The sequence below is a fragment of the Kryptolebias marmoratus genome, linkage group LG4, assembly GCF_001649575.2.
Source record: "Kryptolebias marmoratus isolate JLee-2015 linkage group LG4, ASM164957v2, whole genome shotgun sequence".
Classification (NCBI taxonomy): Eukaryota; Metazoa; Chordata; class Actinopteri; order Cyprinodontiformes; family Rivulidae; genus Kryptolebias; species Kryptolebias marmoratus.
The window spans coordinates 13,071,428-13,096,836 of record NC_051433.1 but is presented as its reverse complement, the minus strand read 5'-3'; the positions used below and the strand labels follow the sequence as shown (position 1 = coordinate 13,096,836).

Genomic DNA, 25,409 nt, shown 5'->3' with positions numbered 1-25,409 from the left:
TATTCTGAGAAAAAATGCTCTCATTAGAAATAAAACCACTAGGTTTTAAATTTAACACAGTGATTGGTTTATCCAGTCCTTCATTACAGGGACGCCTAAACTTTTCAGCTTCAGATCCAAAAAATAACATCTTCTGACCCTTAATTATGCCAGTTTAGGTGCACAGCCTTGGCTAATAACTTTATTAAACATAAAACATGACAATACAAACAGTCTTACTGATAAAAATATTATTTTCAAAATAAATTATTACCCTTATATTTATTATTTGTAACAATTATGGTAAAAATGTGCCTTGAGCAAGCATTTTTTTTTTATTTCTGAAGATTATTTGCGGACCCTGAGGTGTTTCATGACCCATCTAACGAATGTAGACTAAAGTATAAGTCAAAAGTTTGAAATTGTCTCGAAGAGTTTCATTACAAACTTGAGTTTTTTGACCATCTTTGTGTTGCTGTTCTGTATTCTTAATTGTCCACTGATTATTTGCCAAAATCTCAAATGCATTGCAAATGTTTTGGCAAAAGAACTAATTTTAATGCTTTGAAATGATATCAGAAATATAGTTCAGCACTGCCTGTATTTGATAAAACAACTGATTGTGAGTCTTTATTCAATCTGGGTGAGGGGGTCTGAAATCAAGTTCTCATATTTATAAAAAAAAATAAAATGAAAGTGTAAATTTAAGCTTCAAAATAATCTTTTTTCCAGCCTGCTGGAACCTCATGCCACCCCTCGGCCACCCTAAGAAAAAAATAAATTTCTATTTCCGGCCCTGCTGCTTCACTTCCACTGGAGGTCCAGCGCGTCACGGTGAGCCGTGGTGTGGTCCGCGCACGCACACCGTGGCAGGGCAGGGGAGAGTTCAAGGGTGCTGCCTGAAAGCGTGCCAACTTATTGGATGCGTGCTGTTGCTAGGGGCGTGGGTTCGTTCCGTCAAAGTGATGCTATAGTTCCCCCCCCCCAAAAACGCTCCAACAGAAAAGCGGTGAAAACACACAGGCCAGCGCGGAGTCAGCTGAGCGGCGCCGACTGATCCGACCTGTGCGGCAGTGGATCTAATCTGATCAGCGCCTCTCCGAGCCAGGACAAGCTGCACAGAGGAAAGGATAGTCTCAGTCAAATATATAAATATATATATCCATATAGATGCTGATGTCACACTAGTCGGATTCAGGGGGAGGGATGGTGATGGAGAGTGTTTCCTGAGGATGACTGCTGCTGCTGCTGCGCACTTTCCCGTCCCGTGATGGAGCGGCTGCCGAGCGCCTCGGTTTGAAACATCCTGGCTTGCAGGCCGGTCACTTGTCTGCGGAACTGATTTTTTTTACTTTATTAATTTATACAGCAGGCAGAGCGGAGGAGCTTGTGCGGAGATGCGGAGCAAACTCTTTTTGTAAGCTCCAGCTGACAGTGACATCAGGTTTCACTGGCGGAGCTCCGCGCTGCGCCGCAGCGTGGCGGACCGAGCGATGCTCGCACCCTCCGACTGGCAGAGGACACGTTCAGGAGATGATCTGAACAAATCCAAGGCATTAGGCCAAGCACCCCGAGCAGGAGAACTGCGTCACTGCGAGTGCTGCAGGTAGGCAATACACTCTCCCACTTCTTCAACCGGGAGAGGAGCCGCCGTCCTCCTCCCTGCGCCATGAGGGTTTAACCGATCTGACGGGGATGAATTCCGCAGACAACTCGGGCAAAGATCCGCCACTAGGATCCACGTATTCCTCAGCGCCCAATCTGGACTCGGATATTAATGCAAACGCCTGCAGGTGCGTGTTTGAGAACGGCGCTGACCACAATGTCAACATCCAAAACTTGGTGCTCCGCGGGGCCAGCGACCCCAGCGCCTACACCTCCACGGACCACCAGGGCCTGGTCCGGAGGAGGTTCGTGCGCAAGAGCCTGTGGGTGTCAGACCACGAGGAGCAGCCCGTGGACCCGCCGGAGCTCATTGTCAACAGCAGCCCCGTGGTCAGCATCGACCTGCGGACCATAGTCGACCGGAGCCGGGCCCGGGCTCTGCAGGGGGCCCTCCTCCAGGAGACCTCCAGCACGGAGAGCCAGGTGGGCCTGAAGGACAGCGCCACGGAGAGCGTGAGCGCGGACGAGGAGCGGGGGGAAAAAAGGGAAAAAGAGCCCAGGAAGGCAGAGGTGGGGCCCTCAGACGTCACAGGTAAAGCAGGAAGTGACGAGAACGAAGAGGAGCCCGGGATGAAGGCTGTGTCCACCTCACCTGGGGGGCGCTTCCTCAAGTTTGACATTGAGCTGGGGAGAGGGTCCTTCAAGACCGTCTACAAGGGTCTGGACACTGAGACCTGGGTGGAAGTGGCTTGGTGTGAGCTGCAGGTGGGTCCAGACATCACTAAGGAGTATTAATGTTTGAGTTGTTGGCTTGTTCTGACCAAAAAAAACCCATTTCAGTCAGACCTGCAACAATAAGTTGTCCTCGAAACACACAATTATTCAACCAAATTCGTATTTAAATGTCCATTCAACAACCTGACACTCGGTCCTATCCTGTAATATTATTTGTTTCTCCTCTTCAGTCATTCTCACTGAGAGTTCTTCAGGTAATGCAGGAGGAGCAGCTCAGCTGCAGAATAAAATTGACTAACTGATTAGCAGTTTCTGTTGGACAGGTTCCCACTGATGAAAGCATTTTTATTAAAAAGAGTATAGTGGGCAAGGAGAAAGAGTCTTTTAATCACGTATATGGCTTTTTCGGTGTCAAAAATTCTCAGCGTCATAATTTTTAGCTTCAGTGAAGTCCCTGTTCTCCTTGTCCTACACACACCTTCCCAGCAGGAGGGTTTTACCTAAGAATCAACGTGATAACTTTTTTTTGTCACAGTGTTTAGGGGAGTATTGTCAGGTACATATAGGCTCACTGCAGTGACAGCTTGCTGCATCACTAATCTGTGTATGTGTTAATCTAATGATCAGTTTAGATGCGACCCATGTGATATGCAGATTAGTCTGTAGACAGACCCGTAGACAGCCGCTGCCCTTTCACAGCTCAAAGTGAGCAAAGTGTTTTCAGGGTGTCCAGAGGAAAACCTCTGGACACAAGGTGACATTTGAAAAAGTCAGTTTTTTTACAACTTCACTGAAAACAACAGCGAGCTCAAAAGAAGCATCATTTAACCAGGAAACATTGCATATCTGCTAGTTGCTGTATTATTGCATAACTTTTCTTTGTTTGCTTAAGATCTTGGAACTCAAATTACTGTTTCAAAACATGCATTTAATTTGAATGATTATTATGACAACAACCATTTGTAAGAAATTAAGCATTGTTCATTGATTTATTGCAGCTCCAGAGTGAAGACATTTAGTGTTTTTCCCATCTTCCTGCTCTTGCAGAATCCACATTCACTGCGTCAGGCCCCGGGGAACAATTAACAAAAAATGGAAGCCCGACTCAATCAGTTTCGGACATCCTGACGAATTAAATCACCATTACATTTTGCTTATCTCACATTCTGGCAACAGCAGAGATCTTGTTTCCAGTGAGGCGAAAGTTTGGAAAATGTTAGCAGACACATTCTGAGGTGAAACATGAATCAGTTTTTTAAGAACAAAGTCAGCCTTTATTATCATCATCTGTTGCCAAATACTGAACTACGAGTAAGTTATAACTTTAAGATGATATTCCAAATCTGAGCCTTCATTCGGACTTTATAAACTTATTTTGTCTTGGTTTTAAAAACTTTATTAGGTATTAAAACAGTTTTAGTTATGCCAACAGTTTATTTTACAGTTTTCTATTCATCAGCTAAAACAGGAACCAACTGCTGGGAATGTTTTTAAAGCTGCTACATTATTAAGAGATTTTCAAAATAGATTAGTAGTTTTTCTGTATGTAACTGTGTTTCGATGAGGCATGCGTGGTGGTCCATATATGTGGAGTGTGTGCGCTGCATCTGAGCAGGTTCTTAGGGGAGATCTAGTGATGATTCAACCACTCTGTCCCTCGAGATGAGGCCGTGCCCTTTAGAGTCTTTATGCCTGCGTGCCTCGCTCACAAAAAGAAGCTGCTCTTTAGCACAAACGTCTTGGTTTTGTTGTCTGCGTGCGGTGTGCGCAATCGGTTGAATGAGTCGGCAAAAATCAGGGTCATGAATCAAAGATTTATGAATCAATTTAAAGGGAATACGGTGCTCGGTGTGAAGAAACACAGACAGCTCATCTAGTTTATTCCTCATCTGTTAAACTGCACTCACACATCTGCAGAACAAGCTGTTTACACAAAATGAGTGAATCGTGGAAGATGATTTATAAACTATCATTTTAAGATCTCTCTCCTAGTTGTACTTTCTAATTTATCTCGTTTGATGACAGTAATAAATACTAAGCAGCGATTTAAACCCCATGGTGTTGTCGCACATATATATTAGGAGAACGAATCCTGCTGATGCAGCTCTTTGCACCAGGACACAGATGAGAGTGGGAAGTAATGAGTTCATCTAAGGATAGTATAAAACTTGTAGAGTCTGATTCAGTCTTCTTTTTGATGTCAAATGCAGCATTGGGTTTTTAACATGTTACATTTTTTAAAAATATACATATAAGCACTTGTAAACCCCTGTCTTAGTCATTTTGTGAGATCTGAAATCTTAGTACAGTAGATTCAGTGCTGCAACATCCTGCTTATGGTCGAGCTTCTCACCGCAAAGCATCATTAACAATTAGGACATAAAACTGACTAAAATGTGTAAGAATAGGGGCATAAAAATGAAGTCAAATCCACAGGAAGAACCAGAATTACAAAGCAGCGAGTAATGTAAGATGCATTAGATGGTGCTGGTCACCATGGGGGGTTAGTGAAATCTGATTCCTCAGCATCAGTCAATAATCAGTGCCATGAGTTGTGCATGAACTCATTGTGCACCCCTCTCATTTAAAAGCGCCGTCTGCAGCGTCGTTGTTTCAGTTTTAAATGTCTGTAAGGACTGGGGAAGACAAACTCTGGAGGTCATTTTGTCGTGGCTGTAGGGTTCTGACTGCTCTGCTGACTGGAGCGAAACACTGATGTAGAGGTTATTTGTTGTCAGCTCATTTACTATTTATACAACAGTTCAGGGAAGGCAGGGGTCAAAATATTGATCGAGTCGAAACAGATTTCCTCAGACTCACTGTACACAGAAAATTTGGCTCTTTACAACCTACAGAGTTGTGCACACAGACATCATCAGTGCCACAATCTTGTCTTGTTGCTGCTGAGCTTTGAAATAAAATAAAAAAAAAAAATCCTGTTTATTGGTCATGACAGGCACACTTTTGATTTATGGCAACTTCAAATGAAACAATAGGAGTTTTATTCACCGGTCTTCTGGAAACGTGTTGATTCTACTCATGTTTCTGACGTGTTCCAGTTGTGTTTTCTAAACAGTGTTGAAGAAAAAAAAGAGTAAATGGGTCAGACCTCCATGTTTCTCCTCTCAAAATACCAAGGCTGTGTTCACTCCAAACAGAAGCTCCAGGCAGTCCTTACAGATCCCCGTTCCTGAAGCGAGCAGGCTGTTTCCGTTTGGTTAAAGGGGGGATTGGACTTCTTCCATTAGGCTTAAAAAAATCAAAACAAACAAGATGATGACTACTGAGCATCTCTCCACCACTTCATGACCTTCCTAAAACAGGATATTGATAAAATATGAGAGTAAACAAAATTACCCATTTTTCTTTGTTTTCCCCAGGAACGGAAACTATCCAAAGCTGAGAGGCAGAGGTTCAAAGAGGAGGCCGAGATGCTGAAGGCTCTCCAGCACCCTAACATTGTTCGCTTTTATGACTTCTGGGAATCACCAGTGAAAGGGAAGAAGTGCATTGTTCTTGTGACAGAGCTAATGACCTCAGGGACACTGAAAACGTGAGCACCTGTACATTAATGTCCTTTTTAACCTAATTGTTACTGTAGATTACAAAGCTGTTTAAGGACTGACTGCAGTGAAAGAAACTCCAAGTAGACAATTTACCTCAACACCAAATGAAGTATAAAGCTTGTGTTTAAGCCTCTGATTCATGATAAAGTCTATGTTCATTTGCAAAGCTAAACCTTTTTAATAAACTGGAGTTCTTGCAGACAGACCTTAAGATTTATCTTTTTTTATTTTGTGTGCTCTTCTTGCAGGTATCTAAAGCGCTTTAAGGTCATGAAGCCCAAAGTTCTCCGAAGGTGGTGCAGACAGATTCTGAAAGGCCTCCACTTCCTCCACACTAGGGCTCCTCCGATCATTCACAGAGACCTTAAATGTGACAACATCTTCATTACGGGTCCTACAGGCTCCGTCAAAATTGGAGACCTGGGCTTGGCGACACTGAAAAGAGCCTCTTTTGCTAAAAGTGTTATTGGTAAATCATCTGCAAGATGGCACAACGCAGCTGAATATTTCCAATTTAATTCTTCCGTAACAAACTAGTGATACATGCAAGACTGTAAGCAAATTGTTGCTTAATTGTACAAAGTGGTGACGAATTGAAAGAAAAACCAGGACCCTTGAGGGGATCTGGTGACTCTGTCTTGCCCTCGAGGGAAGTGTACTGGATTACCGATTTCCTGATGGGTGTGGTCTCTTCCAGGAAGTCACTACCCCCCATAAAGATAAAAAACACAAAATGATTATAAAACATGATACAATGCTGTAGTGTCATCTGATCTTAATCCATCTCTTTTGGAGATTATGGACCAACATGTAATATAGTGTTTAACATCACCACCATCATCATCAAAACAGCAACATGAGGAAAATATTTTTGTCCAATTATGTTACTTGAAACAGAGTTCCCTGGACTTGAGGAATAAACACACTAAAGCTGTATTAAAGCTGTCCTGGCAGCCCTCTAACTTCCAGCACCTAATTAATAAACTTTATGTTGGTTTTTCTTTTATTTTGTCACCTGTTTGAACATCCAGCAGGTAAAGAGCACCATTACCCCTGATGTGGAATTATTTTAGTGATTTTATGAATCAAACCCAAGCAATCATTCAAGTTTTTCACAGAATATTCCAGTTTACATGGCCTTATTAGTTTTGCCTGATCAGTTTGTTGCCCAAATAACCAAACCAGCACAAAATTTATTTTAAAATGACAACAAGCTAACTTGGACTACAGAGTAGTCAGATTCTGAGATGATGATTGACCCTTTTAATAAACAAGCAGACTCAAACCACTGTCCTCTTAATGATTTCAGCTTCAAATGAACATAATTTTAAGTCAGTTTCCGACTGTTTGAAAAGTTGTCTTATAATACAACAAATAACCATTACCTTCTTTCCTAAAATTGTTGTAACTGTTTTGTTTGCAGTCTTGTTTCCCAGAATTTAAAAAAAGTTAACTGGAGGTAACAGATATGTCCACAGACCCTATTCATGTTTGTGATTCGATCAATCACAGAGTCATGATTTAAACGCTAATAATCTCATGTGATTGAGTATAACCAGCCTTTCTTGCATAAATCTTACAGGTACTCCAGAGTTTATGGCACCAGAGATGTATGAGGAGCACTACGATGAGGCTGTGGATGTGTACGCCTTTGGGATGTGTATGTTAGAGATGGCCACCTCAGAATACCCGTACTCTGAGTGTCAGAATGCTGCTCAGATCTACCGCAAAGTCACCAGTGTAAGTGCAGTGTTATTTCACCTGTGCTGTTCTCCTGTTAAAGACAAAAACTAATCATTTAGAACAACTTGACTTTTAAATGAAGGCTTCATCTGATTGATAGCTAATTATCAAGGACTAACTGATTTGCTTTCACTGGTTTTAATTCTGTTATTTAGATGACTTGTTGACCAACTGACCTGGTTATATATGTAAAATAAAGATTAAGCAGAAGTATCTGTAATTCTCACAGATTGTCAGAAACATGCAAGCTATGTGTGCTTAAAATATGGAACAAATGCAGAAAAATCATAAATTGAGCAAACTGGCTTGTAAATGTTTGCTGTTTCCATTTATCATGGCAAAAAGTGCATTAAAAAAAGCCTTTTTATAGCTTCTATTCCTGCACTCCAAAATGGTGTCTTTACACCAGTATCTACTTAATCCCCAAAGTGTAGATAACTGAGAGAGCGAATGTATTTTTCAGAGTAATTAATGTTTTCTGACACCGCAGATTCAAATTGCTCCCAGTCATGCTCTAAAGTAATTGCTTCAGTTTTAAACTTGTCAGTTGATGAGTTGAGACGTGCCGTTTCCTTTTCAGGGGGTGAAACCTGCCAGCTACAGCAAAGTCAGTGACCCAGAAATTAAGGAGATTATTGGGGAATGTATCTGTCACAGGTGGGAGGAAAGGTAAGCAAATCAACCAGGAACAGAGTTAAACTTTATAACCTTGCTCATGCTGGTAGTGGAGGTTGACCCTTATCCTCGTGTTGCGTTTTTCTGCTTCTGCAGGGTGACGTTAATGCCACTATTTGGCTCTGAGCTTTCTTTGCGTTGTTACTGTGAAGAGCTGTTTTGCAAAACAGTAGCTGGTGTTTGTGTATTTTCTGCAGGTATTCCATCAAGGACCTCCTGAATCACGCATACTTTGCAGAGGACACAGGTGTGAGGGTTGAGCTTAACGAGGAGGATGATGGGAAAAAATCCTCTATTGCTCTAAAGCTGTGGGTGGAAGATCCTAAAAAGCTTAAGGGGAAATACAAGGACACGGGTGCCATTGAGTTTACTTTTGACCTTGGAAATGAAGTCCCAGAAGTAGTTGCTCAAGAAATGGTAAATGAATGAACGCATGTTTTTGAGTAAACAAATCCTTTTTTTTTACACAAAAATAATGAATTAGTCTTTTTCTTTGTACTTTAAGGTGTTTATTACTAATTATTGTAATTGCTGTTGGGTAAAGTACTCTATGTTTCTTTTAATTACCAGTTTCCTTACATTTTCTGTTGTTCTCCACATAGTCCTGTACCGGCTAGAATAAATTATGTATTGCACAAAGTATTTTGTTAGCCATAAAAATATTATCTGGTAAATTAAATAGACACCTAAAATAACAGAAAATAATCCTAATAATGTTTTTAAGGAGTTCCAGTCTGCAGGTAGCCATTGCAACAATGTCTCTGTAATTGTTGATTAAGCAGATCAAGTCATAATGTGTGAATTTTAACATGCAGAAAAAGATTTAGGAAACACTGTCTACAATCATGCAGGTGTGTGTTTTCTGAAGACAAAAAAATCAAAGTGGACAAAGTCCATCTTTTTATTGAGCAGCCATCTTGAAAAAGGCAATGATCTCACATCCTGATAACCTTTTTATTATACCTGCAGGTTGTCGATCAACACTCGTTATGCCTTCTGCATAAACCAGTCAGCAGGTCAGCTAGAATACCCTAACCCAAAGAAAGTCCAGACACCCACTGGCTACAACTTTAACTCCAGTTAACTGAATAGACCATCTATCCAAACATACATTCTTGGTTGTTTTAATAGACTGGAGGAATTTGTTAACAATTCAGAATACACTGGGTGAAAGATATTCTGCACAAAGACTGCATACAAAAAAATTCTAATTAATTAACACAAACCTACTCCAATGCACAACACATGGACAGAAAACAAACTTGTGTTACATTGTTATATTATAGACAGGCAATCCATTAATTGCTTTCTTTTATTTTGTAAAAAATATTAAAGTAAAATAGTTATTTTTTTATTCTTAGGTTTACTGAGGGCCTTTTCTGAATAGCTTGAAGGTTTGCCACTGCTGTCATTTCATCATGAAAGTTGTTTGTAAATCGATAGTGAAACTAATCTTTACTTTAAAACACAAACAACTTTTCTTACTGAAACAGGTTGTTTCTGCAGACTCTATATGAAGGTATATATTTTTAATCTGATCAACTTCTTATCTAATCGTACCCTCGGCTGTTTTTAGGACTAATATAAATGGGACTTGGTGAGTGGTTTGTTGTCTTGTAATGACAGTTCTGAGACACACAGTGCATTGATCAAAACTAGAGAAACCAACCGATCTTTGTTCTTCCATGCAAATGTTTGGAGAGGCAGGACAATTCAGCTCTGTGTAGTTTGTGGAACTACATACCTAACATGTCTCACAAAATGTTAAGTGTCAACCACAGTGTGTTTCCTTTTGAGCTGCAGCAAATATGTTCCCTGTCTCCTGCAGGTGGACTCAGGATTTTTCCTGGAATGTGATGTGAAGATAGTTGGGAAATCTATCAGAGATCGTGTTGCTCTGATCAAATGGAGGAGAGCGCGAACTGGCTCACCAAACACAAACAGTGAAGCTGCTGGGAAGAAGATGCAGCAGAACCTTCTGCAGGTGCCTGGTACCGGTGCACCCAAGGAAGCCACATTAGCGCCTGTGGATTACGAAGACCAAGAAACTCTGATATGCACTGTGCCTGTCATCACATCTGTCACGTGTAAGAGACTAAAAATGGTTTACCACCAAAAAGTACTATTTTTTGCACAACCTGGCTAGACAAACTTACTCAGCCTTAAACAAATTACACTAATTATATCTTGAAATGGTCGAACTAGTATTTTATAACCCAAAGAGGGCAGAAATATTGATTATACTGTCTGAGTAACAGCAAATTAAAGCAATCAGACAGCGTGACCCAGCAGTTAAATTAAAGACTAGTCCACAGTCTGACCTTCCTTATTTGTTATTCCATCCTGCAGAGGGCATCATAATGAATTATAATGTTTTATATTTACTCTGTTGTTACAGCTGATAGTGGAGTGAACTCTGCCATGCAGTTAGATGATCTAAGCAATCAGCAAAATGGCACATACCAGTCACTTCCAGAACCCATTTCTACAGCTCAAGTGGTCTGCAGTCCTCCTCTACAGACTGAACCTCAGCTACACCAGGGAACCTCCCATCAACTCACAGCACAGGCTTCACATGAAAACAGCACACAGCAAACCACACAGTTACACCCAGGAGGCTACCAGCAACCCACAGGTTCGCTGCAGCCTGGAGCCTTTCAGCAACCTGCAGCTCAACTGCACCAATGTCAACCAGTGAGTAAAACCCATTAGATTTCATTTTTAGCTATAATTTTCTGTTAAAAACGTCTTTTTTCCCAGTTGCAATAACTCGTGTCCTATTTTCTTTTTTTTGGAATTATATCTGACCAGCGTCACAACAGTGAGCCTTTTGTCTGCCATAAGAACCTGCTCATCAATGAGAGTACAACATGTTTTAGGCGAGGCAGCACCTCCTTAATTGAGATGTTACAGTGTAGAATTCGCGCTGCCTCTAAAACAATGAATCACACTTCCTGCTTGTGTCCGTTACAGAATCTATCATCTTCTGATAGCTCAGAGAGTCCAGTGCATGCAGCAGATTACTCAAACTATGCCTATAATGCCTCAGTATTATCTCCCCTTTTACCTTCACATCGTCTTTCCCCTCATGACTCAGCAAGTGCTTTTCATTCACCTCACACTGCTCTGAATTTACAATCCCTCCCAGAAGTCTGTCTGAGTGTCCCACGCAACCCACAGCATCACCACTGCAAAGCTTGCATGTCTCTTCTCCTCAAGGACAGAACTAAAGGAGGCGGATCATTGGGCCACACACACAAGCGCACTTTTGCCGCATCCACTCCAGGTTCACCTGGAAGACCTTTGTTAAAGTCTTCTACAGCCACTCTGCCTCATGTTTTGGCCTCATCTCCTACATCATCACCAAACAGTCAGCCAGCCACGCTCACCAGTCCTTCACGTCATTCCTCACTCACTCAAGTTGTGTTCCCACAAAGTTTGCGTGAAAGTGGAGATCTCAGCCTTCTCAACTATTGTCTCCATCACATCGTTAGTCGCAGGACCAGCTCTCCCACCCTTTCTGATAGAAGAGATGTTAATCATCCAGTGCGTAGCTACAGGGAGACAGGGGGTACTAGTGTTTCCATGAGTGAGCATACAGACAAGAGTCGGAGCCTGGATGCTCCTGTCTGCCGTACGTCTAATCTTGACATGAACCTGCTGTCATCACAACTTTACGACAAAGGCAGAGCAGATCCACTGGTAGGTTAGAGAAGAATACTTCATGTAGGTTAAATCCTGCATAGCAGCAACCTGCTGTATCATTTATGATTTTGCCAGCTGCCTAGCTCCTGTCAGCACCCAGTTTCAGCTCCTGCTTAGTTCACAGTAATTGTTCCATTTCATGTTTATTGTATGCCTCTTAAACAGTGTCTTATAGTTAACACAATAGATGGGTAGCAGTTGAACAATGCTGCAGCTTCTCTTTTCCATTGTAACCTCACATGAGGAACCACATAAATCCCTAAAACACCCCTTTGTCACAGCTTTTGCTTTGAAACACTAAATCTCAAGCTTCATTTATTTTAGACGGACAGTTATATTATATCTAAGAAAAAGGCTTTGTTGAATGTGTTTTTTTTTTTCTATGTGTTTCTGACAGACGGGTTCTGCTCCAGCTATGTCAGCCCCTACTGTGCAGCAGAGTAGACAGACAATGCAGAGTGTCCCGTCTGCAGCCCCAGCTCTGCAGACCGCCCAGCCCAGCCAGGAGCAGGTACTGCATGCGTCAAATTGAGACTGACCTCTGGTATAATATGTAAAGAGGGGCACACACAAGCCAAAATTAAAACACAAAATATGTGGAAAAGACCCTCAGTGCAGCCCTGCCAGGCAATGTTGTTACACATTAGCCGTAATATTATGACCAGGCAACTAATATTATTTATGTCCCCTGATGCCAATGAAAAGAATATCTGGACAAAGAATATCTGGGAGGTGTCCTGGGAATTTCAAAAAGATTCAGTGGGCACTTAAGATAATAAGGTTGAATCTTGTGGGTTGGGTTTACTCCTCATAGGTTTCATTAGACCCTGAAAGGCTGTAATTCAGAAGGTTTGGAGGCTGGGTGAACATCTTGCACTCTTTGTTGTATTTCTTTAGGCCATTCTTTTGTAGTTTCCGGAGTACCCACTGCTGTTTTCTTCTTCTGAGAAGCAGGCTGCCACTTTAAATAAGTACTGTCACCATGTGGGGTTTGTAATTGGTTTTCAAAAATGTTTAGGTGGCTGGCAAGTGTTTAATTTAAAGACCACGTTAAAGCCAGGATAAATTTTTTTCAGCAAAACATTGTGTCAAAACAAGATGATCAGTGCGCCCTTACCTGTCAATGGTTTTAATGTTATGGCTGATTGGTGTAAGTATAAATTTGTTTGTCTGGAAGGTTTTCCACTCTTGACAAAATCCAAGCTTGTTGTTTTCCTAATTGTTTTAAAAAACTTACCAAGTCAAAAATTCTGTTCTCTAAAATGATATTTAAGTATTTGTTGTGATAATTTACTAAATTTAGTGTCACCAACCATTTAAAAACATTTGTTGTGTAAAGATGATGAATAAAGGAGAATATGTTTGTACCTCCATTTTGCTGTGAATGTGTACTGTTCTGTTGTGTAGTACTCTATTTATGTGCACGTGTATGTATGAAAATCTATTTATGTGGTTTGTGTTTTCTTCCCATTAATCTCTCCTCCCTGTAGTGTCATCTCCAACCAGCTGCTGTCCCATCCCAGGTAGTTCAGCAAAGTACAAACCACACAGAATTAAAGTCTGCTTACCTATCAGCTTACCTGAGTCACAGTAAAGCATTTTCACCAAAGTTCCACTCCAGAATTAGTCTCCTAAAAATGTTCATTTAAAAATGTACATTTTGACTTTTTTGACACACACACAGAAAACCTCTTTTTGTCTTGGGATGGGATCTTTTACCTTTTTTTTCTGCCCAAATTCCGACCACACAGACAAAATTGTCCTGCCTTATTTCATCTATCCATCTATCCCGCTTGTGCCTGTTCAGAATTGCAGGGATCTGGTGCCTATCTCCAGTGGTCATTGGGTGAAGGCAAGGTCCACCCTGGACAGGTCGCCAGTCAATCACAAAGTCATATAGAGACAAAAAGACAGGCAACCAATTATTCATGCTCACGCTTACACCTTGTTGCAATTTATTGTTAACAATTAACTTAACATGCATGTTTTGGGTCTGTGGGAAAGAAAACTGTAAAACCCACTCATGCAAGGTGAGAACATGCAAACTCCACGCAGAAAGGCCCAAGTCAGAAGTCAAACCATGCCCCTGTTCAGCCCTTCAGCTATGATAAGGCCAATTCCAATATTGGGATCATTCAGCAATGCTTGGTTGAGCCAGAGAATGGAATCAAAATCTTATTGCCACCAAATTATCACTCAGGCACACTAGTTACAAAGCTTCTACTTTTCTGAGACTTTAGGTTGTCCTCTGTGGATTCAAGTCACAAATCCTTGCCATGGAGTTGTTGGCTGATTGTGCTTATGTGCTGCAACACACACAAAAAGTAATAATAAAATAAAATAAACATTATATGGACAAGTTAAGAAGGTCAAAAGCTTGATCTTTATTGAAATTTGAAACTTATTCTACATTTCCAAATTAAAAGGCTTGATTTGATCTTCTTTCATAGCTGTTATCTGCTGACCAGCTTGCATCACACCTGAGTCCTCCTGATACCTCCACCAGTTTTCCACTCTGCAGTGCTCCTCCCCCCCTTCTGCCTCTGCAGATCAGCACACAGGTGTGTTGTGGGTAATATTAGAAACAGAGGAACAAACTAAACATTCAGTTTGGATAGAACATCCTATAAAATGTGCAGGCTTGCAGTAATACATAAAGGACCCGTGTGAATGTTGTATGTATCGAGTCGCTGTCTTTTGTTCATTTTATTTCATTTTCCCTTTTTCTTTCCCAGTTTTCCTCATCATATTCCATTGTTCCCGTGCCCCCTCCCTTCTCCCCAGCTTCTCTGCCGTCTGCCTGCAGCAGCAGTGGCACTCCAATATCTAGCTCCTACTACTCAACTTCGCCTCACCTCCCCTCCCTTCCTCTCACCCCTCATGCAGCCCTTTCATCTGTACCTCCTCTTGGCTCCCCTCAGACCCCCATATCCACACCTCAACATGGGCCCAGTTTAGCACTCCCTATTCCACTTCTTGGACTGGCCAAGTCCCCTGTGGTGCCACAGCAACAGGGTGGCCTTCCCACATCTCAGGCACACTTCAGTAGCTTCCATTCCACCTATACTTTACCTCTCTCTCAGGTACAACCCACCCCATTCCCTGCCCCTCATCCTGAGCAGGAATTGACTGAACAGCCTGTCCAGGTGAATATTTGACTCAGTTCTCGCTGAAATGGTTCGATCTTGAGAAATCTGTAACACTAAGGTGGCAATGTTGGTGAAATGCATGCACGGCATGCCTTTGGAGATTCAAAGCAAGACAATTAGACTGATGGACAATTTTTTTTAATGCTTTCTTTTGTTTCTGTTGTAGGTGATTGCTCCCCATGGGACTCTAGGAGATGTCCAGCTTTTGGAAACAGTCCCTCCTGTCTTGACTGCTGGTCAGCCTTCACTCTGGGGAGAAACTACTGCTGCTGGCCAAGCTTCAGTCTCAGTCCCAGCTACAGTCCAGTTTGAAACTAAAGTCCCAGCTCAAACTCCACCTCCAGTCTCAGTGTCAGCTCAAGCTGCAGCAGCGCTTCCAACTCCAGCCTCAGCACTTGTTAAAGTCCCAACTTCAGTGCCAACACATGTTCTACCAACACTGGAACCTATGGCCTCCACCCAAGTTCAAGCACCATTATCTACATCGGGTTTTACTGCAGAGCTAACAACAGTCCCTACAATAAGCTCAGGTACACCCTCTGCCATGGATAAATTTAAAATCTCCACTCCTGGTTTGGCCTCAGACCCAACCTCTGTCAGTCTGTCAGCACCAATTCAGCCTGCAGCTCCTGTTGCAGCTTCAGTTCTGCAGCCTGCTGGCATCCAGACAACAACCTCATTGCCTGAGTGTGCCAGCCTGACTACAACTCAGCAAAATATAGAAACAACATCTATCTCTGGAAGCCTTCAGCATGAACCCTGTGTAGAGGTACGGATAACATTTGCACAGTTTTAAGACTAATACTGATTTAGATATAGGACATATCCAAAATGTTTAAAATAAAAATCATCTCTGCTTTTAAGACTTCTTATTGATATTCAAAACCATTTTTAACTATCTGCACACTTTAACATTATTAATAGATTTAGTCTTACAGTGATTCTTTCACTGAATCAGTGATCAGAAATCACACATTGGTAAATGCACAAAGCAGGTCCTTATATAACCTAAAGCAAGCTAAGAATTTTTTTACAGCATCATATAAGTCAACAGCAGTTTTACAAGAAGCAGAGAACAGCAGATTGGAAGTAATAGGAAAATAGCAGCAAAGCAAACATAGAATTTACATTGGGAATAAAAGCAATTTACAGACACTCTCTAACTGTCTTTCACTAACATGTTTTTATTTTTTCAGGATTTGCTTCGTGATAAAGCATTATCACTCTCCAGTTATGCCTATGACAGGTGGGTTTCAGTTTTGCACTAATTTCCAGCTCTTTACAATTTTTTTTTATTTCAATTTATATCCTTAAATGTTTTCGCAAGGAAAATGCAATGTTTCTCTTAGAGGTGATCTTTTTTTTTTTCTTTAGTCTAAACTCTGATATAGCATCAGGTAAAGAAACAAGTGACGGCTATGAAAGCTTGGCTAGTGGGAGTAAGGGGGATGTAAAACCCAGAAAACACCACCGCAAGTCTGCCCGCACACGTTCCAGGCAAGAAAAGACCAGCAAGCCCAAACTGAGCATGCTCAATGTGAGTCATGGTTTAATTTACAGCAACAACATAAAGAAAATCACAGACCCTTCAAATTCTTAAATATCAATGAATGTAAATTGTTAACCCCTCTTTACACAGGTTTGTAACACTGGTGATAAAATGGTCGAATGCCAGCTGGAGACTCACAACCACAAAATGGTGACATTTAAGTTTGATCTGGATGGAGATGCTCCGGAGGAAATAGCCACTTACATGGTTTGTTCAGCATAATTAAGTTTACAGCTTTTGTCTTTGTGTGTGACATTGCTTAATATCTTTCAAACTGAATGTTTAAAGGTGGAAAATGGTTTTATCCTACCGCTGGAAAAGGAGATCTTCATTGATCAGCTGAAGGACATTGTGGATAAGGCTGAAGATATGCTGAATGAAGACATGGGCAGTGAAAAAACCACAGCTTTGAGCTGTAGTCCACTGCAAGGCCAGATGTCTGAGGTAGGAGAGGTAGGAAAGGTAAGTGTTAAAGATCTGTATTAAAACCCTGCTTATAAATGCAAAGAACAAAGCTTACATGTCTAAATCTCTTATAGAGTCAGCAGCCAGGAGCACCTCAGCCTGTATATCAGCAAAATGGTAACATGGCTTGTTTTTTAAAACTGTAACCACAACAGTTTAGTATGTTATGGGTTTAAACTGATTTTGTTTCTTTTCTAAACTCCTGGGTTGCAGTTCTTCATACAGGAAAGAGATGGTTTATAATCTGCCCAGTGGAGGAGACACCCATATCCAGTCAAGACACCCTGTCTGATGGGACAGCTACACAGTCACCTGGGAGCTCAGCGGCTACCCAGCCTGCTGACAGCATCACTGCAAGGCCCACCACCTCCAGAGGTCACTGTGCTCTTACACACCAACGTCAGTATAATGTCTGGCAGAAACATGGAACAATATGACTTATGGCAGCCGAATTACATCCTTTAGGATGATTTTATCACAGAATGAGCATAAGATTTGGTAGTTTTAGAAACTAATAATGTGCAATTCTGTGCTCATTTTCTTCTTTTTTTCCCCTTTCTGTAGAAGAGGGGTCATCTTCCACAATGTCCGGTGGAAGTGGAGGATTCCACTTTGACCTTTATGGATTCTCAAGTCCCCCAATATCATCAAACACTGACCCACTCCTTTTGGCCACTCTGTCACCTCCTGTGTCTGCACCTCCGACTCTCCAGTCTGCATCTTCACTGGAACCTGCTGTCAGTTCTCTCCAATCTGCCGTTCATCAAGTCAAACCAGTCAGAGCGCAGACGTTGCCCCCATCATTGCCTCATACATCTTTCCAAGTAGAAGATTCACATGAAACTCCTCGGGGCTCTGTCTCCCCTTCCCATGCAGCTCAGCAAAAGCTTGAATTGACACGTCCAGTTTCTATTGCAGATGAGGTGCCCTGCTGTCCTCTCGTTATGCCTCTATCTCTGGATGTGAGCACTTCACAGGGAGGCTCTCCCCTCACCCCTCTACCCCTCCAGGAGCTGGGTTCGACCAAAGAGCCGTCGTCTGTCTCCTACGCCTCGACAGCACGCCCCGAGCTGCCACAGCAGCCTGTTGTTCTCCATCAGCCCTTTTCAGCTGTGGGAGGGACCAAGGTATCCTCTCTGCCCCAGAGTCCAGCGCCATCTCAACATGGTGCAGGGCCCAGTGAGTCTGACGGCGAAGGACGGCTGGGCCGTGGGGGTTTTGTCGACAGCACCATCAAAACCTTGGACGAAAAACTAAGGAATCTACTTTATCAGGAGTATGCTCCGATGTATCCGTCAGGGAGTGCTGCAGAGACACCAGGATCTGGCACAGAGTACATTCAGTTTCCTCCCGGTCCTGACAGCGCCACAGGAGGGTCAGGGAACAGCACCCCGGGGCCTATAGGGGAGGGACGCTACAGGGCAGGAGAACAGCTGGTAAGGTTTAGCATACAGAGCCATTTGAAGTAATATTAACTGTACTTTGAATACATAGAAAATGGTGTTACTCAAATAATATTTAAAACAAGTGCAGTGCTAATTGCAATAGATTTTAATGTCAAACATTTGTCTGATAATGGCAATTAATGGCTTGTGCTTCTTTTTTTTCTCTGTCCTTCTGCCAACACCATAAGCCTCAAATTCCTGAGAGAATGGATAGTTTGAGCACACTGAGTGACTCAGCTGTGTGCGGTATGTAAATTATGCATTTTTTTATCTAAGAGATAGTTGGCAGTGATAAATCATCATTTTTAAACTAAAATTAACACGTTAGTTTATTAATAGTGAATGTTCTGGAAATTTTCCTGCAGCATCTTTATCAAGAAGACACGTCCCTCACTCTGTGTCCTGCACTGGTACTAGAGGTCGATTTAAGGTAGTAAAATTTTAAAAATTAAAAAATTATTTTGAAATTCAGATTTTCTAACTTTACTTTTAATGTTATTTTAAAGCACAAGATGCCTGTCAGTTTAATACAATTAACCTGAATAAAACATATACATTGTGACTGCCTTTAAAATTATATGCAATAGTTTTTTTTTTAATTTATTGGTACCTATGTGATGTTTTTATTTTCAGAAAACATATCAAATGTGTCTTTTCCATACTGGAACAACATGGAATAAAATACATCCTTGTCTTGGAATAGCATTTGCTGTTATAGAAACATCATTTTATGAATCTCAGCCTCTTCTTTGTTTTTGTCAGATCATCTCTGTTCCTCCTGAAGTGGCCAACAGACGGGATGTGAAGCAGAGGAGCTGGAGTAGCGCGGCCTCACCTGCACACCCCATTGAATACATCGGGGACCAGGTGCAGGCCGAGGTCTTGGCTACCTCCACCACGATCGGCCGCTTCTCTGTGGTGAGCACCGAGGACGAAATTACACAGAGAACACGCTGCAGCCGCTACTCTGCCCCACCTGATTTCTACCTGGACACGCCTCCTTCCATGGGTAAGAGGGGATCGCTGCCTCGTGCTCAGACCTCAGACTCTGTTCCTGTGGATGTTACGGTCCATGCTCGCTTCCTGTCCTCAGACTCCGGGGCAGAGAGCAGCCCCGTGAAGCCAACTCCTGCCACTCTATCACATCACCCTCGCTCTGAGCGCAGAGGAAGTGACCTCATGAAGAGGGCAGTGGCTTTTCTCCGTCGCACGGGTCGCAGCAGCAGTGTGCAGAGCTCTGACTCACCAGGACGGCATGGAGGCGTTCAGGGCTCTGCCTACATCAGCAGTGATAATGACTCAGAGATGGAAGACTCTGACATTAAAAAGGAACTTCAGAGACTAAGAGAGAAGTAAGGTTTTTTTTTTTCATTAGTAGTTTCTGCAAAGTAAATGTTTGTCATTTAACTTGTAAGTAATTATCCCTGCTTTCACCCTCTCAGACATCTGAGGGAGATCTCGGAGCTCCAAGCACATCAGCGGGGAGAGGTAGAGCTGCTGTATCGAAGACTTGGTAAAGCTCCTCCTCCTGGTCTTGGTCTCTTACACGTCGCACCAAATGGAAGTCGCAGAAAGCGGTCCAGCAGGCACAGGCTGAAGCCAGGAAAACTTCTCAGCCCTCTGGTTCAACAGTTTAGAAATGTCAAAACCAAAACCGGTGAATCCAGCAAATCCAGTGAGTTACTTTTCCAAACATCAATATATTGATTAGAGATCAATAAAGACTAATCTAATCCTTATGTGTGTGTGTCCAGGCACTGCTGCTGCTGCTTCAGCTGAGACCACAGTAAGCTTAAATGGCTCTCCGGCCAAAATGCCTTTCCCCACCCACAGTAGGCCACGGTCATGCACCAGCCACCTCCCCACCTCAACCTCAGAACCTGTGCAGACCCAGCAGCCCTGTTCCCTCAAAGGCTCTCTGTCTTCTGACAATATTTATGCTGGACTACATGGAGATGGTATTGGCACACAGGCTCCACCTGGTCAAGGTAAGAATAATAGCAAAATAAAACAGTTTCTGCCAACAGACAAAAAATAAATATGCTTGATAAAAAAAGAAAGAATATGTGGAGTTTTTGTTTATTGATGCTGGGTAATTTAGTTCCCACTCATTGTACTGTTTCATCTTCTTCCCTTTAATATGCTCCTCCACAGGCTGGTCTAATTACCCTCAACCATCTGAAAGAGTGACCTATAAGTCCAGTAGCAAACCACGAGCTAGATTTCTCAGCGGGCCTGTGTCTTTGTCTATCTGTTTGTATCTCTTCTTCTCTTCTTAGCTTCACTCTTTCATTTGGCCATATTTTTCATCACGAGTTTACACTTTTTTCTTTTTATTAGCCAAACTATTTTGAGGCAGTGCTGGATTTTATTTTGCTTTGCAGTATTTTAATCAGCAGTCTTTCTGTGCATTTTATTTCACGATTGTTGCTTATTCAAACCCCTTAGATGGAAAGGTTTTGATCAATTGGATATTTTATTCCATTTTAGGATTATCTCAAAACCAATTTCCAAATGTGATAGGCAGTATCAGTTAGCATATTTCTTTTTTCTAATCAAATATACTAGTGTTTTTACACAATATTGGAGTTATCATCACTTTCAGTCATTAACACCCTCATTACATTTCAGATGATAAAGGTTTGGATAATCAAGGTTCAGTTTAGTAATAAACCTTTTTGCATTTTAGATGATCTTTATACTTTTGTGTATTTTTCATTTCGTAACATTTCATTTTGTGACTTTGCTGTTTTTCTGTGTTGTAATGTTTTCATGCACCTTGCAGTACTTTCAAAAAGACCTCTGCATGATGAATGTTTGGCAGTCTACTGTTTTAACTTGCCGTGCTGTTTCCTGTCCCCCTTTTCTAAAACTCCTGAAATGCACTTTTAAAATGGGTCGTGCTTGCATAATACTTTTAATATCTGCATTGTCACGTATAGGAGGTCTCATTAGTTTGCTTAAAAACTTGTACTTGGCTTATGTTTGTTTCTTTGTTTTGTGGCAGTGTTCAGCAGCTGTATTTTGCACAACATTCACTCTTGAATTGTCAACAGATTTTGAAATTTGTCTTTATTTTTTTTTGTGTTGTAGGGTCCACACTGAAAAGATTGTGTCTTGGTAAAGAGCGAGGCAGCAGTATGTAAAATTACATCAAATTAATTTGTTTAAAACTTATCAAATAATTTATCAACCCCACTATCCTAATAATTACTATGTGTGTGTGTGTTGTCAGGATTTGGAGCTTCAGCATCTGGAGCTTTCAATCCATCGCAGCAAATGCCCGGTGTTGTCACGCCTCCTCCTCCTCAGCCTGTTATAGGCCTGGCCCAAGCTCAGGCTAATAACAGCAACAACAAAAAAGGCACGTGCATGAATGCCACTGAAAATAACATGCCTGAAGACTTGCAGGGGCTGATGGACGACTGGGCTCAGGAGGTTCTAATCGTCACCCACCGGCCCCGCACCACTTCTCTGAGTATCCGTGGACAGCAGCAGTGGGATCAAGTTGGACCTCCAACACATAAACAGCCTGCTAGTGCTTCAGAAGTGAGTTTCATATGTCCATTAAAAAGCTACAAATGCAAGAGTTTGCAAAGTTTAGTTTTCAAAATAGTACAAAGAAAAAAAATATATACAGTTCACTTGAAAATATTTAGTAACACCTTAAAACAAGGACTAGCTGAGAAACAGGTAAACATGCAGGTTCAAGACAATGAAATTCCCTTTTTGAAACTTTTTCTATTTTGTCTTTGTATTATTTTTATTTAAATATGATGTAATGCTGAGTTGATTTTGTTTTGTTTTGTTTTATGTACATTTAGCACAGCATCCCATATTTAAAAACAAAGTTAAATCACCTTAACAATGAAATCACTTTGAGCATTGTTTACATGATATTATGCAACTGTTTCAGGCATCATCATGGACAACACAAGGCCCAATAGCCTGCACCCTACCTCCATCTTGGCCTGATAGCCCCGGCTCGACAGTGATGACCAGCCCCTCCTCTGGGCTCCATCACGCCTATCAGCTACACTCTCCTGCTCCGTTCAGAGCCTTGCCATCTCCTCTGTCTTTTAACCAGTGGCCTGGGTTTTTCTTTCCCGTTCCTCCAGGAGTCTTTGCCTTTCCTGCTGTGCCCTCTGCCCAGTCCAGTCCCACTTCAGCGCCGCCACATCAGATGACTGACCCCAAGGCAAAGACTCTCTAATCTGGGTAGCAATGGGTCTTCCAACTCTGTTACCAAATAGTTAGATTACAGTAGCTCTCCTTAATATTATGTGCGTAGAGTGTATATATTAAACCAGCATGGGTGTAACCAATGTATATAATCCATCTGCATTCTTGAGTTTTATGTTTTTTGTTTTATTTTGAGTTCACATACTTCATGCCCACGTTATAGTAAATAGTCTTTGAATGCAGGTTGATGAAATGAGACTAAATATGTATAATTAACTTAATCAGCACTGAAAGTACATAATTTTGTCATTGTTTATGGATGTACATTACTACTCCCTGAATGTACATAGTGCACTGTTCATTCATTTTGTATTCATATAAATAGTTCATGTTTTTGTTGTTCATCTCACTGCTATATATTTATATGAGCTGCTATCTGTATATATGAATTCTTGTTAGTCTGTACATAGCTCCTTGTGTTTGTACAGTCAACACAGGATAATCCATGCGTTAGTATGCAGCTATGGGTCTTAATGAAACATATTTAGCAACCATCATGCCATCACTGTGAAGACTTGACCTCCTGGTCACTAGGACCTGTTGCTTTACTCTGCTTTCTCAGCTCTATCAATAAATAGGTTTCATTCTTCATCAATGAAATACTTCCAGCACAAGCGCTCAGAATATCCTTAAGAGATTTGAAAGAACTTGAATTTTGATGTATTTTAGGTGCAAAATTGCCTATGAGAGTGCCTTGAACTGCAGATTCAGTTTTCTGAAAAGACGCATTTAGGCTCAAAGCAGACCCTAGATATATATATTTATCCATCCATCTTATACTATTTATCTGTTACCATGTTGTAGGTAAAGAAATGTGAATAGAGATCCTCACAGCTCACTTCCTTTAGCCTTTGTTAGTTCTCCAAGCAGCTCGCCAAAACCTTCACAAGCCAGCTCTGAGACATCCAAACCACATCACTTGGAGGACATGTGGAAAGTATCCTTTCTAGAGATTTTTTTCACTATGAAGAAGCAGTGATTTAAGACCCTCCCCATTAACTAAACTCTTCATCCTATGCTTAAGGGTGAGGTTAGCTGCCTTTTTAGAAAGCTCCTTTTGGTTATTTGTATTTGTGATCTTATTCCTTTAGTCACTACCCAAAGCTCTTCCATTTTAGACAAATGAGGATCATTACATCAAACGTAAAGGTCCCAGTTACCTTATCCATTGGTTTGATTTGGCAGCAAAGCACTTATGTACAAGGGTCTATGATCTGTAAGAAAAATATGATCACACCATGCCAAAAGTAGACACTTTTATACAAAGACCGAATGGATGATAAAAAAGACTTGGTACTGCATGCTTGGGAAGCACATCCAACAAGACTTCTTAAGGAAAGACTGTGGGAAAAGTTGATGATACAAAAATGACAAAAAAATGCAAGGGTTGTGAATTATTTGGAAGTCAGCTAGTTTATCATGAAATTTGTGCAGCTGTTTGCAGTTAGACATAAAAGATAAAGTCTCAACAAAGTCTTCTGATCTTGTAGTTACGGTCTTGTAGTTAATCACAGAAATTCTCCTGTCACCTAAATAATTTTCATAGCAAATTTTGAATACTGTATCAAGAGTTAAAGTGCTTCATTCAGAGTCGTGACATGTCTTTTTAAGGTAATTCAGCAATTTGGTATTTCAGTTTTAATTATTTTTTAAAGCCATCAGAAATTTTGCTTAAAATAGTACAAGAAATGCAAAAATATCCCAGCTGGAAGCGAAGACTTTGGGCACACTTCATACATGCTAGAACTAACATTTACAAGAATCAGATTTTGGTTTGTTTCAAATTTTATTACAAGAACCAATAAGATCTTTACACAATAGTCTTCACAGAACAAGATGATTGTCTTGTGATAAGCAAATACAATTTATGCACTTTGAAAATAAACCAATGTGGGCACAATATGAGCCATGTGACTTTATTAGGTAATTGTCTTCTCAGCAGAATTTTTAAAGTGATGACAGATTTTTCTTTTTTTTGAACATCTCCTATGCAGTAATTTTTCGTTGTTGTGCTTTAAACTGAGACTTCTGTCTTTAATCTTCAATGTTTGAAAGCTAGGTGTATATTTGCTTTTGCCTGCTGTATCACCAGTTTTCTCAGCACTTTCCTAACCTTGTCAGATCAATGCTCTTAAAAAAATGTTGTACATACTTGAAGACATCAAAATTAAAGTTTTTGCTTGACAGCATAAAATATTTGTCACTTTTTATTACCAGTGCAATAGACACAAATCAAACCAGATTGTTTTTGTGTGATTTACTGATGATGATTATTGGTATGAAGTGTGGAAAGGAAACTGACAGAATGCACAAGATGGGCATTTGGTATTAACAGTAAAGCGTATACACAGCTAAGTCCTGGTAAAATTCTGCAGGATTTTAGAAAATGATTATGTTCTGTTTTGTTTATATTCAACTAAGGTGCTGCTAAATAGTGAAACTGAAAAAAGCTTGCTTTAAAGATGTGTACACATAAATGTTGACGTTGCTTGAATTAATAGGAACTTTCAGGTGCCTATGTTTGAATCTGCTCCAAGGAAACATGGGGAGA

General features: G+C 41.2%; 1 protein-coding gene across 9 annotated transcripts; it reads left to right on the top strand.

Moving 5' to 3' along the window:
• The first annotated feature begins 966 nt into the window (after positions 1 to 966).
• On the top strand, positions 967 to 25,052 carry wnk2 (WNK lysine deficient protein kinase 2). 9 transcript variants are annotated; one of them, XM_037975465.1, is made up of 30 exons: positions 967 to 2,349; positions 5,700 to 5,872; positions 6,134 to 6,354; positions 7,468 to 7,625; positions 8,209 to 8,297; positions 8,501 to 8,720; positions 10,132 to 10,390; positions 10,702 to 10,997; positions 12,406 to 12,519; positions 13,499 to 13,531; positions 14,459 to 14,569; positions 14,744 to 15,154; positions 15,324 to 15,926; positions 16,354 to 16,403; positions 16,532 to 16,694; positions 16,797 to 16,913; positions 16,995 to 17,159; positions 17,246 to 17,288; positions 17,385 to 17,546; positions 17,736 to 18,607; positions 18,805 to 18,862; positions 18,982 to 19,046; positions 19,379 to 19,625; positions 19,710 to 19,968; positions 20,059 to 20,291; positions 20,371 to 20,604; positions 20,771 to 20,869; positions 21,710 to 21,754; positions 21,852 to 22,165; positions 22,533 to 25,052. In XM_037975465.1, the coding sequence occupies exons 1-30, from the start codon at positions 1,675 to 1,677 to the stop codon at positions 22,827 to 22,829; spliced, it is 6,786 nt and encodes a 2,261-aa protein (XP_037831393.1). In that variant the 5' UTR covers positions 967 to 1,674; the 3' UTR covers positions 22,830 to 25,052. The 9 variants fall into 9 exon arrangements, with proteins under 9 accessions (XP_037831393.1, XP_017290968.1, XP_017290966.1 ...); XM_017435479.3 differs by having other exon boundaries at positions 16,995 to 17,168; positions 17,385 to 17,570; XM_017435477.3 differs by having other exon boundaries at positions 16,995 to 17,150; positions 17,385 to 17,570; positions 19,379 to 19,968.
• Positions 25,053 to 25,409: the final 357 nt, after the last annotated feature.

Bases quoted from the DNA above. Each gene is read 5' to 3' on its own strand.
- wnk2 (XM_017435476.3), top strand. From the start codon at position 1,675: ATGAATTCCGCAGACAACTCGGGCAAAGATCCGCCACTAGGATCCACG. The intron at 8,298-8,500 runs GTAAGCAAATCA...TATTTTCTGCAG, and splicing joins TGTCACAGGTGGGAGGAAAG to GTATTCCATCAAGGACCTCC. The intron at 21,755-21,851 runs GTATGTAAAATT...GTGTGTTGTCAG, and splicing joins TGGTAAAGAGCGAGGCAGCA to GATTTGGAGCTTCAGCATCT.